The sequence below is a fragment of the Callorhinchus milii genome, unplaced genomic scaffold (assembly GCF_018977255.1).
Source record: "Callorhinchus milii isolate IMCB2004 unplaced genomic scaffold, IMCB_Cmil_1.0 Scaffold8, whole genome shotgun sequence".
NCBI classification, from domain to species: domain Eukaryota; kingdom Metazoa; phylum Chordata; class Chondrichthyes; order Chimaeriformes; family Callorhinchidae; genus Callorhinchus; species Callorhinchus milii.
This window is the reverse complement of record NW_024704749.1, coordinates 19,896,788-19,914,403: the sequence shown is the minus strand read 5'-3', so window position 1 is coordinate 19,914,403 and position 17,616 is coordinate 19,896,788. Positions and strand designations below refer to the sequence as shown.

The following is a 17,616-nucleotide window of genomic DNA, read 5'->3' as shown; positions in this document are numbered from 1 at the left end:
TGGGGAGGAGGGGGCGGAGCAAACCGTGTGAGTGACGTCCTCGCCGGCCAATCACACGAGGAGTAGAGCCAATCGGCGGGGCGAGGCGGCCGCCATGTTTTGTGCGGGGCGGCCGCCATGTTTGTGCGGGGCGCCCTCCCTCCCATAGTTCATCACGAAGGCCCGGCGCCCCCGCTGCTGCCGCCACCACAACAACCGCCAAAGCCGTCCCCTCAGCCGCCCCCCCGCCCTGCCTATCTGTCAAAGACCGCAAGACGGAATGCACAGTCAATGTGAAGGTTTGCCCCTCACAATGATGGCGGGAGGTGCGCGCGCGCGCGGCGGGGGGGGGTTCTCACAGTTGTGGTAGCGGCAGTGAAACCATAAGACGATTGTTATTCACATTGAGAACGGTTTATCAGGTAAGAAATGGGCGTATGACAATGTTGGAGTCGGTTAGCGACGGCTGAGGGGGAGGGGCTGAGGGAAGGGGCGGGGGTGAAGCGGGGGGCGGGGCTGAGGACATGGGGCGGGGCTGAGGATGGGGGCGGGGCTAAGGGGCGTGTTTGGGCGGCTGGCTGTTTCCATTTCCGGTGGTGAGCGTTTCCGTTTCCGGTTGGAGGCGTTGCCTGGCTAACCATGGCGGATTCCAGTGAGTCAGGTCAGTGCCGGCGTTTGTCAGCCTCGAGCGCGCCAGGGCGGGAGGCTTCAGCAGGAAAGCTTTCACTCTCGGAGAGCTGAAGTTTCAGCCTCTCTCTTTCCCCCCAATCCCCGCGGGGCGGCAGCCTGAGAAGGGGGTGGGAGTTGGGGGGAAGAGGCAGGGGTGAGGGCCCTGGAGGGGAGAGGGTGAGGGCCCTGGAGGGGAGAGGGTGAGGGCCCTGGAGGGAAGGGGGTGAGGGCCCTGGAGGGGAGGGGGTGAGGGCCCTGGAGGGGATGGGGTGAGGGCCCTGGAGGGAGGGGGTGAGGGCCCTGGAGGGGAGGGGTGAGGGCCCTGGAGGGGAGGGGTGAGGGCCCTGGAGGGGAGGGGGTGAGGGCCCTGGAGGGGAGGGGTGAGGGCCCTGGAGGGGAGGGGGTGAGGCCCTGGAGGAGGGGGTGAGGGCCCTGGAGGGGGTGAGGGCCCTGGAGGGGGTGAGGGCCCTGGAGGGGGTGAGGGCCCTGGAGGGGGGGGGGGGGGGAGGGGGGGGGAGGGCCCTGGAGGGGGGGGGGGAGGGCCCTGGAGGGGATGAGGGCCCTGGAGGGGGGTGAGGGCCCTGGAGGGGTGAGGGCCCTGGAGGGGGGGAGGGCCCTGGAGGGGGGGAGGGCCCTGGAGGGGGGGAGGGCCCTGGAGGGGAGGGGTTAGTGGCGGTGTAGGGTTAGGGAAGGCAGAGGCTGAGGGCCAGAAGTAAGGACTGAGGAGCTGGGGCTTAAGAGAGAAAAATATCTCCTTCCAAGGTGTTGGGGATGTTTGCTGTGGGCTCTTCTCAGACTCTCCCTAAAAACTTAGGTTCGCACCTTCAGAGCAGCACTCTACAGAATATCTTCCCAAGGAAAAGAGTTTATGTGTGCAAAGGTGTCAGCCCGGCTCGGTTGGTAGCAATCTTGCCTCTGAATCAGAAGGTTGTAGGTTCAAGCCCAGGATGACACCTTATACGGATGAAAATCCTTGGGTCTATTTGACCTCTGATTGTGCAGTGCTCCACCAGCAGTCTCGTGTCAGCCTAGACTGCAAGCTAAAGTTTTAAGTGGGACTTCAACCTATAACCTTCTGATCCAGAGATGAGACTGCTGCCCACTGAACCAGGCTGACATCTGTGCATAACTGGGAGCAATTAAGTGTTCCGATACCCTGCGTGAAGGATGCTATAAAAATGCAAGTAGTTGTTGCAATATGTAATGAGCGGGAGAAATTAAACCTAGTGTCTTTAGAATGTATATATAAAAAGGGGAAGAGGAGGTTGCGATGCTATGATTAAGTAATGATTTCATAAGCCTGAGGTGATGATATAGGCACAGATAATAGAATTAGGGTAGAGAGCTCCAGTGGGGTAGCGAGCACCAGCACAGACACGATGGGCTCCTTGTGTGCTGTAATCTTTCTATGATTTGTGAAATCGCTCATAAGCTAATTCTTTTTTTTTAAAAATCCAACGAAATATCAGGCTGAATCAGCTCGTGATGGTTCTGCTGCATCTCCAAGCCCCTTGTGTCCTTTGTGTGCTTGCTGCCTGCTGTTATTCTATACCTGCCGGATTTCGCGGATATAATTGCAGCTGGATTGATTGGAACTTTACTGTTAAATGTTTAATGTTGCAACCTGTCACTAGGACAGCAGCTGTGCACGGGCGTTGTGTGAGCAGATGCTGGAGCACTGTAGTGGCACATTGTAGCAATGTTCATCATCAAACATCTCAGTGGAGCTCCTCTAATTCAAGACTGCCCCTGAACAATGCTGTAAATTCTCTGGGCAAGGCTAGAAAATCCCATGTACCCTCTATTCTGCCCGTTCAGGCTGACGTTAAAGATCCCGCGGCACTCTCCGAAAAAGAGAAGAGTTCCTCCCAATGTTCTAGCCAACAACCCCTCAGATAATATTGGTTGTTTACTTCATGGCTGTATGCAAATTGACTGTTGCGTTCACCCCTTAAAATACAGTACTGCACTTTATAGTAAAAGCTGTGAGATGTTTCATTGTCATGAGATAATGTGTTATATTACATATACCTTGCATTTGAGTAAGGATTATTATTACTATTCTCTTGACATATGATCTCCAATTATCATTGAACAACAACAAGATTATATTTGTATAGCGCCTTTCACGTCGGGAGGATGTCCCAAGGCGTTGGACAGAGAACAGCATTTCAGACCCGAGCTGGGGTTGGGGGGTAGGGGAGGGGAAGGGGGCTGGCCGATGGCATGGTCGAAGAGGAGGGACTTGAGGCAAATTGAAACTAGAAAAAGACAAACAACACCTTCCCCACCCTGGGTGATTTCATTAGAGCTGACCTATCCTGGTTTCTTCTTTCCCCAAGCTCGAGATGTCTGTATCTTCACTGCTGATGACAGCAAAAAAAANCAGCACAGCCTTGCCCATTGGCAGGACTTGAGAGGGCAGTCACTGGGGGCAGAGAATCCTCCCACTCAGCTCTCATTAACCCTGCAGCAACAACAACAGCAAAATTACATTTATATGGCACTTTTCACATCGGGAGGACTTCTCAAGGTGCTGGACAGTCAGTGGGACAGATCTGAGCTGGGGTTGGGATTGGGGAGGGTGGAGGGCAGGAGGGTGATCGAAAGCACGGTTGAAGAGGAGGGTCTTGAAGGAGGCAAAGGAGGGGCCGAGGCAGAGGGACTGCGGATTGGAGATCCAGAGGGTGGGGGCAGAGTGGAAGAAGGCCTGTGCGCCAATAGTGGGGCGAGCGAGACGGGGGACTTGAAGCAGACTGGAGCCCACTGAGCGGAGGGAACGGGCAGGATGGTAGGGTTTAGGAGGTTGCAGAGGTACAGGGGAGTGAGGCCATGGAGGGCTTTGAAGGCAAGAAACAGGCTCTTGAACTGTATCCTCTGTGATGGGAAGCCAGTGGAGTCAGGTGAGTATAGGGGTGATAGTGTCACAGAGCCTGGTACGGGAGAAAGACATGGGCTGCAGAGTTCTGGATGATCTGCAGCCTATTAAAGGAGGAGTTGGAGAGGCCGACTAGCTATGAGTTTGCATAGTGGAGCTGGATGTTATGAGAATCGAAATACACGTATGAAGGTTTCGGTGGCCTGTGGTGTGAGACAGTGGCGGAACCAGGTGATGTTGGGGAGGTGGGGAAAGGCAGAATGGGTCATGGCACAGATGTAGGGCAGAAAGGATAGTTGAGGGTCAAACAAGATGTCAAGCTTATGGACTGTCTTAGTAAGGTGGAGTGTGCATCCATGCATGGTGATGCTTTCAATGCCTGAGGTGTGAAGGGGTTGACGAGAGCCAATCAATAGGGCCTCGGTCTTAATGACGTTTCAACTGAAGAAAGTTAGCTCTCATCTAGGACTTGATGTCTGACAGACATTCTGTCAGGACAGCAGTGGTCCGGAGTCAAGGGTGGAGGAAGAGAGGTACAGTTGGGTGTCATCCGCTTACGTGTGGAAGTTGACCCCATGTCTGCGGATGATGTCACTAAGAGGGAGCGTATACATATTGAAGAGGAGGGGAACAAGGACAGAGCCCTGCAAGCCAAAGCCCTCATGTATTGGGTAGTCCTAGCTGGACGAGCAGTGGGAAAGCTTGTCAAACAGCGACATCAATGACAAGCTATTCTGTTTTAGCTGGTTAGACTCCAGCAGTACCCCAACACGCACTCTGGGGTCTTGCCGAACTGCGTCTACTACTCTGAAATTTGGTAAGCGGAATGTGTCCCTCCAGGGAGAGAGTGTACATTCCAATCCAACAATCTATCTCTGGAATTTCCATGTGTAGGTGGGATGCATGGAATTCAATTCTCAGTTTGGTTTGGATACTATTAAGCAGGATGATGGGTATTCGCATGTGTGAGACACCCAGCTGGCCAAAAAAAATGTATCCTCAAAATGAGTGAAAAATATAATCGGCTCTATTTTCATTTTTTTTAAATCAATCTTGCAGAATAACGTCACTATTTTTTCCCCTTCATTCAGCCTCGTTCTGCTGCTGTTCCGTGTTTAACTTGGTGTGTGTTTGTCAGCAGGTTCTTCTCCTGAAGAGGAGGTGCAGTTTTCTCTGGCGAATCATGAATTTGTTGTACCAAAGAGAGAGATCAATATGGTCCCAGATATGGGGAAGTGGAAACGTTCTCAGGTACTGTCTACTGCGGCATGATGGGCTCTGCGGATCAGTGCACAAAGCTTATTTACTATACATTCTGTACGATTGTCCACAAAAATAGTCACTATACAGTAAATCTTGTGAAGCACTTTGGGACATCCTGACTTGAAAGGTGCTGTACCAAATGTAAGCATTATTATGAAGAATTTTATGTCATAGAAAGAACATTTATGGTGTGTATACATTGAAAGTTTCAGCCCTTTTTTTCAGAGTTTGGGACTTCAGAGTTGGGTGGGGTGGACATTGCGTTGTGAGATAAGATATTAAACTTTCAACAATTTACACTTGCACAATACCTTTCACATTGGGAAGATGTCGCAAAGTGCCTTGCAAGGGGGATTTTGAGATGAGAGGGGGGGAGCTGGGGTGTGGCCAAAAATCCAGTCAAAAGAGGTAGGTCATCAGGCAGGATTTGAAAGCAGAGGGAGAGTTCTGGGGGGAGCAAAGTGGCTGAAGGCTCACCTGTCAAAGGCAAGCCCGAGCTAGTAGGGGACATGGAACAGATGGAGTGGGTGCGGGAGGAGTGTCACAGGAGGCCACAGAGGGAGAGTGAGGCACGACCATGGAGGTATTCAAAAGTAAGGATGAGGATCTTACTGGGCAGACAGCGGAGCTGCACGAGGGTAGGATGATGGGTTCATAAAGCCTGGTGTAGGAAAGGAACATTGAAGAAAATTTGAGTCAAACGAAACACCAAGGTTCCTCACAGGTCCCATGAGCTGGAGCGAGTGATTGAAGAGGTTGATACAGTAAGTTCCTGCCTTGAGGAGTTGGCGGGAGCCTCAGGGTCGCTCTCAGCTGCCAACTGCGAACGTTAAAGATCCCACAACTCTTTGAAGAGTCCTGAGGAGTTTCTCCCAATGTCCCAGCCAACAATCCTCCAGACAATTGTTCATTCACTTCATATCTGTTTGTGGGATTTTGTTGTGTGCAAAGTTGGCTGCCGTGTTAACCTACAAATACAACCATTGCACTGGATAGAAGTTATCTGTGACGCGGTTAAGACACGTTAACGTTACGGGCCCTGTATTAAATGAAAGGTTTATTTTTATATGAAATGTTGTGCCTGGTGCAATGCCCATTTTCAGCCACAAGGGGGAACCTCTGTCCTTTGTCCAGTTACGATGCCTAAAGCGTTTGGGTTTCACCGTGTGGTGATAGGTGGGACTACATAGGTACTACTCGACTGGCCTTCACGTGTGCAGTGGAGGTCTTTTCCATCCCTTGCTCCTTGGTGGGGAGGTAAGCAAAGTCCCCTTGGAGCTAAACTGGCAATGGAATGTCTAAATTGAGTCGACCAACTGTGGTGGTCTCAGGAGTCCAGTTCCTGAGCCAGGCAGGTCCTCAGTACTCCATGACAATGCTGAAGTACTTGGGACGTCCTCCCGACGTGAAAGGCGCTCTATAAATGGAATCTTGTTGTTGTTGATGACAACAGTCCAGCCTGGCTCATCAACAGGATTTGGAGGAGTAGACCAGTCACTGGCGGCCACTCAGTCCCAAGAAAACTGCTAACAAGTAGGGTGGTCCTAACTGGGCAAGTAGTGGGAAAGCTTGCCAGACAATTGCTTTCATTGGCAAGCTATGCAGTATTAGACTTCAGCAGTACCTAATAAACCCTGGCTCTTGCTGACCTGTGCTTAATGCTATCCTAAATTCAGATGCGTTCCTCCAGCAGAGCTTTCGCATTCCATTCCAACACATGGGAATTTCCATAGGTAGCATACATGGAAGTTTTATCTGGTTTGAATTCTCTTGAGCATCATCAGACACCTGGCTGACCAGGAAAAAAGCACTGCAACACATCGAGAGAGCAGCCTAGCTGGAGAGAGCTTCATTACTCTGCACCCTTTCCTCACTGGGTGAGGATATGATAATGGGAACAGCGAGTCAAAGTTTCACAGGACGGATGGTGCTCATTGAGAACCCCCTCGATGCTTTTAATGGGAAGCTGCCCACTGATGGCATTTTCACATTGTGGCTGATTCAGTGTGCTGGTTTGTGTTCACTGTAAATCATTAACACCCTTCCTCTCCTCTTGTTCTCCCCCTCCCACCCTGTCTCTCCAGGCATACGCTAATTATGTGGGTTTTATTCTCACTCTGAACGAGGGAGTGAAAGGGAAGAAGCTGAAGGGAGATTACAAAATCTCAGAGGTAGGAAATGGTGAAGTAACCACCCACAGTCCCCTCCGACCACTCTGTGATGCTTACAAGTTTCACTGGAAGCTATGCATTGTGTGTGTGTGCATGCCGGTGTGCGGTTGGGGAGGTGATGGCGGCAGTTCCAATGTTCTCTGTCTCATCCCCACAATTCTGATCAAGTTCAGATGCAGTCATTTTAATCAGCTCAGAAAATGCTGGAAAAGGAGCAAACGCTGGCAGCTTCCTGAACTTCTACATTGATTCCAAGCCCTTTTTCGGCCTTTCTGTGTCTGACACTGAAACGCAGAGTTTGGGAGTGAATGTGGAGGAATACCCCAGCAATTGTCCCCTTGCATCTGATACTTTGGGAGCGAGTATGTCGCACCTTCCTGACTGCGCTGCCATCATTCTGTGGGCAATTCCTATCCTGGGCTGACAGGCGTGTGGTAGGCTCTGCTGTTGGGGAGCCGAGTTTGACACAGAAATGATGGGTTCGGTGTGAATTGTCTTGTAGAGAGGGTGAGAGCTCCCATCCTGGAGAAAAGTGGGGGATAAGGTGGGGGTGAGAGCTCCCAGCCTGGAGAGAAATGGGGGATAGAGGGGGAGTTGAGCGCTCCCAGCCTGGAGAGAAGTGGGGGATAGGTGGGGGGTGAGAGCTCCAGCCTGGAGAAAAGTGGGGGATAGGTGGGGGGTGAGAGCTCCCAGCCTGGAGAGAGTCGATGGCTGGTGGCCTGCGGTTCAGCCTCTCATCCGGTTCTTCATTACTGAGCGATTGATTGCAGCTGTACTCGCCACCCGCACTGAGAAATGTGCTCTCAGCATCCGCTCACTCGGCTCCATTCAGTGTGTGTGTGTGAGTGGGGTGGAGGGGGCTTCTGCTGCTTTCGATTAGTCTCTGGCATGTACCTCTCCTCCTCCCCCCCCCCCCCCCCCCCAGGTCTGCTGAAGAGACCCTGGTTACTGTGAGCTGCCTGCCATCTGGAGAATTCCCCCCCCCCCACCCCCCGAGCAGCTCTGGTTTTCAGTATGGCTCTGTGCTACAGTCTTTTTCCCTGTACCTCTGGGACCCTTTGTTCAGAGGGCTCACTAAAGCGGGGGGTGGGGTGGAGGGGGCTTCCATGCTGCAAGAGATTGGAGTTGGAATTAGCCTTTTATACTGGGGGGAGGTGGGGGGGGAAGGAAATACTTGTGCCTGTTTGGGGTGGGGGAACGGGACATATTTGTGCTGGGAAGGTGTGATGTAGATTACACGTGTGTGCCGGAAAGCATTGGTGCACATGTGTGAGAGTGAGGGGCAGCGCTCGTAGGTACAAGTGCGTGTGTGTTTGTGTCGATGGGTGTCAATCATGGGGGTTTTGTGGCATGCTGACACTATGTCGGTAACTAGCTGTGTAGAGAATGGAAACATTGACTGGTGTTCTGTTGGCAGCCGGTGATAAAGCTGGTCGCGCTGCTGAACACGCTGGACAAGTGGATCGACGAGACTCCGCCCGGCGATCAGCCATCACGATTTGGTAACAAGGCGTTCCGGCTGTGGTACAGCAAACTAGAGAAGGTATTGCAGAGTTAACCCGGCGGCTCTTGGAGGGTAGACCAGTCACTGGGAGCAGGGAATCCTTCCCACTCAGCTCCCGTTAACCCTGCAAGCCAAAGCCCTAACTGGAAGGGTGATCCTAGCTGGACAAGCAGTGAGAAAGCTCGTAAGACAGTGCTATCAATGGCAAGCTATGTGGTTTTAACTGGTTACACTCCACCAGTACACCAATGCTGGGGTCCCCAACTCTCGTCTCTTGCCAACTTGCCCCTAATACTCTCCAGAATTAGGTAATCAAGATGTGTCCCTCTGGGAGAGAGTGCACATTCCATTCCAGCCACAAGGAAATTTCCATGTGTAGGTGGCAAACGCCTGTGGAATTCTGTAGGGATTGGTGAAGTCAGTGACGACTGTTCACTTGGGGCTGATATCGGAGGCGTCCTAGTGAGAAGAGTCTAATCCCTTGGTGGTGATGGAGGGGTCAGTGAATGAAGCTCGCTCTGCATTCAGCTTTTCTTTCATCTTCTCCGTTTAGGAGGCGGAGCGGTTGGTTGCCACTGTGATCCCTGCGGAGCTGAGCGCTGCCGTCCCCGAGATTGCCGTGTACCTGAAGGAGTCTGTGGGAAACGCCACGAGAATAGATTATGGAACAGGTACCTGTCACCTTAAAACACCCGCTTGTGTGCAAATCAGAGGGGAGGGAGGTAGGGAGCGAGAGAGGGAGGGCAGGGGGAGACACAGAGTGCTCATCCCTCCCCTCCCTGCGGCTGATTAGTTGCAGAGATTTCAGGTTTGACGTGATGTTTCCTCTCCCTGTCCCACAGGCCACGAAGCCGCCTTTGCATCGTTCCTCTGCTGCCTGTGTAAGATCGGCGTACTGAAGGTGGAGGACCAGCTGGCCATTGTGTTTCAGGTGTTTGATCGGTGAGTCTGTGCATTCAGCGCTTTCTCCCAATCCCCGAGTAATGTATGAACATGGGTGCAGCTGGGTTGGTGACTGTGTTGGCAGCAGTGGGTTGGGGTTGCCTTTTCATCCTGAAACCTTCATCACATTGAACTCACACATCTGGGGGATTCATAATAATAATAATAATAATCTTTGCATTTGATGCAGCGCCTTATCACATCTTCGAGGCGTCTCAAAGCTCTTCACAGAATATCCTGTAAAGTGAATTGACTGTATATTTTGTAGGCGAAACGCGTGGCCAATTGTGCACAGTAGTGTGGATGCAAGGTCATGAGGACGCCCAGACAATACAGCCCTGGCTGCTGACCCTGGGACCACAATCAAATGCCACTGACCCGGGTGGGATATCGGGTTGAGGCCTGGATGTGCGTGTGTTAAATGGCCCTCCCTGGTGTTTCTGTCGCTCTCGCACCAGGTACCTGCAGGTGATGCGGAAGCTGCAGAAAATCTATCGGATGGAGCCGGCCGGCAGTCAGGGTGTCTGGGGCCTGGACGACTTTCAGTTCCTGCCCTTCATCTGGGGCAGTTCCCAACTCGTAGGTAAGTGAGCGGACCCTTCCGCTCTGATACACTGATTCATTGCTTATTCCCACCGTCTTGGCTCAGCACCTTGGATTCACCAGCGAGACTGCAGAGATAGACATGTTTTCAACCTGTGAGTGTATTCACTGACAATCGGGCAGACAAGCATCTAATCTTTGTGGTTACCACTTAAACATTTACTTCCTCCCCATATCGGGTATCGGGTGGGCGGTGAGATGTGTGCATTATTCCTAGCTGAGGATCGAGCAGATCACCTTACCCAGCTGACACCCTCCTTCACTTTGCCTGCATAGTGTCTGGGAGCCAGCACAGCATGTGGCCATGACAACAACAACAAATTGCATCTATATAGCGCCCTTCACGTGGGGTAGCGTGCCAGAGCGCTTGACAGTGTTGGAGTCTGACCCCGAGCCAGGGGGAAAGAGAGGGAGGAGGTGACCGTAAGCACGATCAAAAAGGAAGGTCTTTAGGTGGGATTTGAAAGTAGGGAGGGAGGGAGAGGGCAAGGCAGAGGGATTGAGGGAGAGTTGCAGAGTTTGGGAGCGTAGAGGCTGAAGGCTTAATTTAATACTTCCAAATGAAAGAGTTACTCGCTGGCACGGACAATCTCCATATAAGACTGAATGTAAATTAAACCTTCTCTTTCAGACCATCCACACCTGGAACCACGTCACTTTGTGGATGAGAAAGTGGTGAATGAGCACCACAAGGATTACATGTTCCTGGAGTGTGTCCGCTTCATCAATGAGGTAGGAACGCTGTGGGAAGGCTGTATTGTCCCTTTTCACGAACAGAACATCAGCAGCGCTCAGTCAGTTATCCTCTTGCCTCTTGCTTAGATGTTTGTATGTGTGTGTGGGGGGGTGGAGAGCTGTGCGTGTGTTGGTGGAGGAGGGGGCCGGGTGGGTGGGGTGGGGGAGAATGGGACCAGCTCCCACTACCAGCTGTTAAATAGCCATGTGGAGGCAAGTGGGAGCCTTATGGGCTGAAAAGAAACCAAGGTGAAAATTCTCTGGAGCGCATAAGGGGTTAAAGCTTGCTGGTAGATGTGGCGGAGGAAGTGTGGTGGGGGGAGGTGGGGGAGTGTGGGATTGGATTTCAGTTAAATGGCAAAGGAAGCTTACACAGGAAGAGGGAAGCTGAAGCCCAAGGCTGCAAGAGAAACAGTTTAAAAGGGTTCAGTCTCTGGGGACTGGCAAGCCATGAAACCAGTCAGTGAGTAATTTCCTTCCCAAGATGGCAGCCTCTGATTCCCCACGAGACTGAAGAGGCTTCAGTGTTTTGCTCTAAACCTAAAATAGCGCCTCTGACACCATAAAGGGCTTCAGCTTTCTCGTGCGAGAGACGTAAGCTGTAAATCTGTGTAACCGGGATGCTAGCAGGGATGGGGAGAGGCTAGTAATGAAGAGAGGCTTGAGACTCTGGGTCTTTATCTCTCTCTCTCGCTCTCTCTGAAGCCAAGACCATTGAGTTGTGCCCTGCTGGAGGGTTTTCAGGATTATGAAGGTTTTTATATATATATATAAAACTGGGTGAATCACAGGATGTTATTTCCACTGGTCGTCGAGTCAGTCACAGATTTAAGATGATTGCGAAATAATTCAAGGGAAGGTTTGGAAAAACTTGTCGACACAGCTGTGCCTTTCCACACCACGCACAGTGGTGATGTGGAATCCTCTACCACAAACCAGAGCTGAGGCAGAGCCTTTTATAAAGGAATGAATGTTGGAAGAGGAGGAATATTAACGGGGGGGTTTGGGGAGTGAGCAAAAAAAACACACCCTTTGTTATTGACGTTTTGTTTTGTCTATAAATCACACCGTCAAAAAACACTTTTACAGTATATACAACATGATAAGGTGCTATATCAAATGCAAGGATTATTATTATAGTTAATGGCTTCTGATGCTGATGTTATAAATCTGTTCTCATTATTCAGCCTGTCCAACTCTTCTTTTACCCCCCACTCCCCCCAGAGAGAACACAAGCCCCAATCCATTTTCGCGCCCTTTCTCTCTCCGCGCCACCCCCCACCCTCACACCACACACAGAATTGGGAAACCTGAGAGCCTTTCTGATAGTGAAATGCCTTTGATTAGCTGCTGTTTGAGAGCTGGTGTGTGGAGAGCTGCAGGACTGCCATCAGCTACTTATTGGAGGCTTTTGAAGACATCGACTTTAAAAGGGGAGAAAGATCTCTTAAGCTGCTGAATCCTAACCTCAGCCCCACTGCCACGCTCGCGTTCAGCCCCACTGTGTTGCGAGTCCCGTGTTCCTTGTAATTCAGAGAGAACCATAGTTTGACTGCTACCACTAGTGGAATGACTTGCTCCTTGGGACGTGAGCGTGGAGAGTGAATGTGACACTGGGGACAAATTAGTTTGAAATCTCCGTCCACTAACGGCAGAGTTACTGACTACCGTGTGCTCTCCTCTCTCACGGGCGTTTGAGTGTGATGGTAATTGGACTGGAGCAACCAGTTCTCCCTGCCTCCCCTGACCGCCATATGTTTGCTCTTCCAGATGAAAACCGGTCCCTTTGCAGAGCACTCCAACCAGCTTTGGAACATCAGCGCTGTCCCAACGTGGGCCAAAGTGAACCAGGGTCTGGTCCGAATGTACAAGGCAGAGGTAAGGACAATATCGAGGCAGGGGACCCTGCTCCGCAGCAGCTCGTTTTGCCTTATCACAGCAAAATGTCTCTCAGCACTTTAAAGTCTAGTGACAGATTTGCAGCTGACAATGGAAGCCATTTAGCAAAGAGCATCAGGTGAAATGAAGTGAATATTTTCACCCACAAAATACACAGTCAATTCACTTTCCAGTATATTCTGTGAAAAGCTTTGAGACGTCTCGAAGATGTGATAAGGCGCTATATCAAATGCAAGGATTATTATTATTAATAATAATGATCTGGAGTATTTGACCAAGACCCTTCTCTTTTCAAATTGTGTTCAGGGATCTTTAAGATCTGCCTGAACAGACAGATGGGACCCGAGTTTAACATGTCAGAGGCGCGCTGCATTGTTGGGGGTGCTATCCTTCCAATCAGATGTTAAACTGAGGTCCTGTCTGTCCGCTAAGGTGGACGTTAAAGATCCCATGGCTCTATTCAAAAAGAGAAGGTAGTTTTTCCCAGTGTCCTGGCCAAAAACACTAGATAAAATGGCTCATTTACTTTATGGCTGTTTTGGGGACATTGCTGTGCGTAAATTGACTGTTGTGTTTACTTGCGCTTAGAGATAGTTTGATGATGGGAATAGGCACTAAGCACATAATAGTATTATTATTAATGACGTATTTGAACATCAGCACCTCCCAGTCCTGTGCTGGAGTGTCAGCCTGGACTATGAGCTCCATAACCAACATGACACAGAGACAGCAGTGAGCCAGGCTGACCCCTAACATCGCAGGTTTAGCCCATGAATCACAGTCACTCCACTTCACGGTAAATCCTGTGAAGCGCTTTGGGACGTCCTGTTGACATGAAAGCGGGGAATGTGAAGTTGCCAGACAAAATCATGCGAGGCTCTGGGATTGTTATCCTGGAATCCCGAATTCTAATGGTTTTCCCCAAATCCTGGTATTTTCTATAAATTGACGGGAGCTGGCCGTGAACGGATATGGTTTCCCAAACCCGAGGTGCTGGTGTGGAAAATCACAGGCATCTCGGACAAGGAAAGATTTAGTATCTCAGCACCCTGGGATCCTGGGATTTGGGGCATTAAAATCCCGATATCCCAGGATTTAGAAAGAGCTCCGGGATTGCAGCCTCCAGCTGACATCCTGTGGAGAGAGAGAGAAAAGATATAGTAAAGAGCTGTTTTATGGGGGAGTTGATGTCAGTACCTCCTCTGCTGATTTATTTATCACCTTTAAAGTTGTAAAACCTGATCTGGAGAGTGTCAGACAGGCTTGAGTGCAGTCCTACAGAATATAATTTATCACCTCTTTGCTTGGCTGGGTTTCACACCATAAATTCTGCTGCTATGAGGTGTTGGGGCGGGGTGTCTACACTGGTGTCCGTCCATCCGTCTCCTCGCTCTGCTCAGCAGCTCAGCTCAGCCTGTGAAGCCTCTGCCATTGATTCTCCTCCCAGTTGTCTAAACACTAGCCCTGAGCCCAGACCACTGAGCCTGGGCTGTGGCTGTGAGGCTCAGCCTGGCCTGATTCATCACCTCCCTCCCTTCCTCTCAGGGGTTTGCTTTCCTTCAATATTGTACAAAGTTTTTACTGCAATGTTATCCTTCAGATCAGGAGAAGGTGTCTGCTCTAAAATGGGAGCAAATTTTGTGTTAGTGCCGAGACATTGTAAGGCGGAAACCTACAGTAAATGCTAACTCCTCACTCTGAAGGTAAAGGGCCAAGTGCCGAGTAATCAGGAGCTGCGAGTCCTGGGTAAAAATACATAAATAAATGCGGAAGGGATATAAACAGCGCGATGACTTCAGTAGTCGTGACAAGTTAAGTCAGGGTCGAGTTATTAGAAATTTACAGTATTATTTTGATTGCATTTAAGGGGACGGGGGTGGGGCTTCTCACTGTGCGGACCCTGGCTGTATGGGAATAGCTTGCCTGCTCTCATTAGTCACATAACTGTAAGGACCTCTGACAGCTCCTTCCGGCATTCCATGAATTCCAGCCTGTTCCTGACACCCCCGCTCTCACATGACATCGCTGACCTCGGTGTGCAGTTCTCATGGAAAATCCCCCACAACTGCCTCTTGTTCCTCTACGCAGAAATAACCATCTTTTAGCCACAGTCTCCTCATTATTAGCCAGCGAGTCTGAAAGTGGCAGCGAAGGGAAATTCAATGCAGATAAAATGAAGCTGATCCTCCTATAAGATACAGCCCCTGCACTGTCTAAATGTCTTAAAGCGCTTCACAGGGGATTGTTATCAAGTGTAGTGACTGTGTATAATTGGAGGTAAACATGGTAGCTGTTTGGCGCACAGCGAGGCCCCGCTCACAGACCATATTTGGTGAATAGCTAATCTTCCCGGCGAGGAGCTTGCTGCCACATCACAGCATAGTGTAGTGCAGAGCAATCCGTGCCCCCTGCACCCAGGGGCCTGCCTCTGCCCCACTGGGGACCACAGGTCAGCCACAGGAGATACCTGACCCAGGAGATAACTCAGGGTAACGACAACAAATTACACTTGGATAGCGCCTTCACGTTGGAAAGGCATCCCAGGGCGCTGGACAACCAGGGGTTTTTGGACCCGAGAAACTAAGAGCATAAGAAATGCTAGATTAAAAAACAAGATACATTTAGCTTGCCTTCCAGCATCCTGCTGGTTGCATGCACATGTCCCGAACTAATCGCATTATGTTATTTCCTAAAATAAAATATTTAATCTGTGTTTGAAGGAATCAACACATCAAGGATCTCATTGGTGCCTGACTTTAGTTCTGGACTGTCTTGGCAGCGAGGCGATGAAGCTGTGAGCTGAGTTGGGAATGATATCCCAGGCTTGGCTGATTTATGGGAATGATAAATGTTTTGCGATGTTTGAGTGTGGAGTTGGACAGAGATTCAGGTCATGTGCACAGCAGGAGAGGAAGCAGCTGCCGTGCGGTCCACAGCTTTCTTTCTCTCTCCAGCTGATCTCCTCCTCCTCCTCCTCATGGCCTTTCATTGTCAACTTTCAGGATAGAAGACATGTTAATGGGGGGGAGGGGGGGAGGAAAGTTGTCTTAGGGGGAGTGGGGGGACATAATAATAATCCTTGCATTATATATAGCGCCTTATCACTTCTCCGAGAGTCTCAAAGAGCTTCACAGAATATATTGTAAAGTGAATTGACTATATTTTGTGGGCGAAACAACGCGTTATTGCGGGGGTGGGGGTGGAGATGTGTGTAATTGGGGGTGTTGAGGGAGACAGGTGAATGGATGAAACCGCTGAATGAATGGGGCAGGGAAGGATGGCTCAATCACTGAGACCCTGATTGTCAGCTCAGTCGCACTCAAAGCGTCTGCAAACTGCCCTCGCACTGTTCCTCCATTCCGCATGTTAACCACCCTCAAGTAAATCTGAACTTTTATTTTCCTCCTCCATGAGACTTGGCGTGTTCTACACCCCTGGTTTTTGACCTCTTGATCATGCTGTATAAGGTTTTCCTGTTCCGCTTGCCTACACTCTTTAGGGTTGAAAAGTTATCAATAAAACATTAACTCGCGCCCAGCCCTCCGAATTATAATTCTCTCTTGTCTCCAGTGTAGGCATTTCCCAGACAGTGAGTGTAGCGTGGAAAGTGAGCAGCAGAACAGCTACACACAGACATCAGTCTGCTCTGCACAGTGAAGTCCCACCAAGCTTTTGAGGGTGTCTGTAACGGTGTGCCAGCCTTGGCTAACCTGTTTGTTTCTCTCCCCAGTGCCTCGATAAATTCCCTGTGATCCAGCACTTCAAATTTGGCAGCTTGCTCTCCATCCAGCCAACGCAGCAGCCCTGAGCCGAGCAGCTCACAGACCTGCGATTGGTATCCAGACACCAGCCGGCTGCAAGTCTTTCTCCCAAACTGTGACTCTTTTGTTTTCCCTTTGTTTTGGAGTGATTTGAGACCGGCCTCTGAAGCTGGGAGAGACGGGGGTTTGGGGGCTTGTTTTCATGTGATCATCGGCAGTGGCTGCGCTGGGGAGATGTTTGACCGACCGGCACAAGCTTTTCTCCAGCACCATCCGAGATGCACGTCTCAGGATTCGGATGATGGGGATGGGGGAGGGGTTTGGCAGGGAAATCGGAAGGGCTTAAGTTAATGTTCTCTCCGCCACGTCTTAGCTTTTACTGCCGTTCTTTGTCACGGTGACGGCAGCAATGTTCCACGTCACTCGCTGACTTAAACCCTTTCCAACACCCGGCCTCAAAGTTCATAAACCGGTTCACTGCACCCTGTGTGTTTACCAGGTCACAAGCCCCTGTGTTGGCTGCTCATCAGGTAACCAGCCCCTGGCAGTGAGCTATTGTATTGTTTTATTATATTTATAGAAATATAAATCTTACTGGAGTCTCATTGGGGTTCACAATCACCAAGAATCTAACACTCACAGTCCTCATTGCTTCCCCCCTCCCACTCCCCGGTCCATCAGACAAACACACAGGGTCCGAAGCTGATAAACTCCCACATTTTTACCATCTTTGCCGGGGAACTTAGGAGCTGGTAAGAATTTAAACCAAAAAAAGTGTTTCTCCGCCAGTAACTCTCAGTTGCACTTTTACTTTACACGATGCAGCCTTCAGTGTTGAGTGATTCCACATCATTGGAAGCAGTAGTTTTCAGCCTTTGTCAGTTCCGTGTTAGACAATATTTAAAGGATGTTAATATCATCAAATCTTCCTAGATTTATGTGTGAGCGTGTGTGTATACATATCGACCAGGTGTTCAGTGGACGCCTGAGGAGTGCTAACCAGCAACGCCCCCACACCCCTTTGGTGAGCACTCCTCAATTGTGTCCGTATTGTATTATAGAGAATAAAGATGAAGGGATCTTCCCCTCACTGTTCAGTTGATGAAGCTTTTGTTGGTGTTTTTGTGGCAACACGGGGCCAATGCTGGTGCCAGGATATGGGACAAGGGTGGGGTAACTGTTAGTTGAAGTACAGATCAGCCATGATCTTAT

General features: G+C 50.3%; 1 protein-coding gene across 3 annotated transcripts; it reads left to right on the top strand.

The window, feature by feature from the left end:
- The first annotated feature begins 3 nt into the window (after positions 1-3).
- On the top strand, positions 4-17,504 carry ptpa (protein phosphatase 2 phosphatase activator). 3 transcript variants are annotated; one of them, XM_042337141.1, is made up of 10 exons: positions 4-25; positions 4,668-4,777; positions 6,874-6,960; positions 8,378-8,503; positions 9,018-9,135; positions 9,307-9,406; positions 9,865-9,989; positions 10,641-10,741; positions 12,515-12,622; positions 16,374-17,504. In XM_042337141.1, exons 2-10 carry the CDS (start codon positions 4,742-4,744, stop codon positions 16,449-16,451), a joined length of 879 nt encoding a protein of 292 aa, XP_042193075.1. In that variant the 5' UTR covers positions 4-25; positions 4,668-4,741; the 3' UTR covers positions 16,452-17,504.
- The last annotated feature ends 112 nt before the right edge of the window (positions 17,505-17,616 follow it).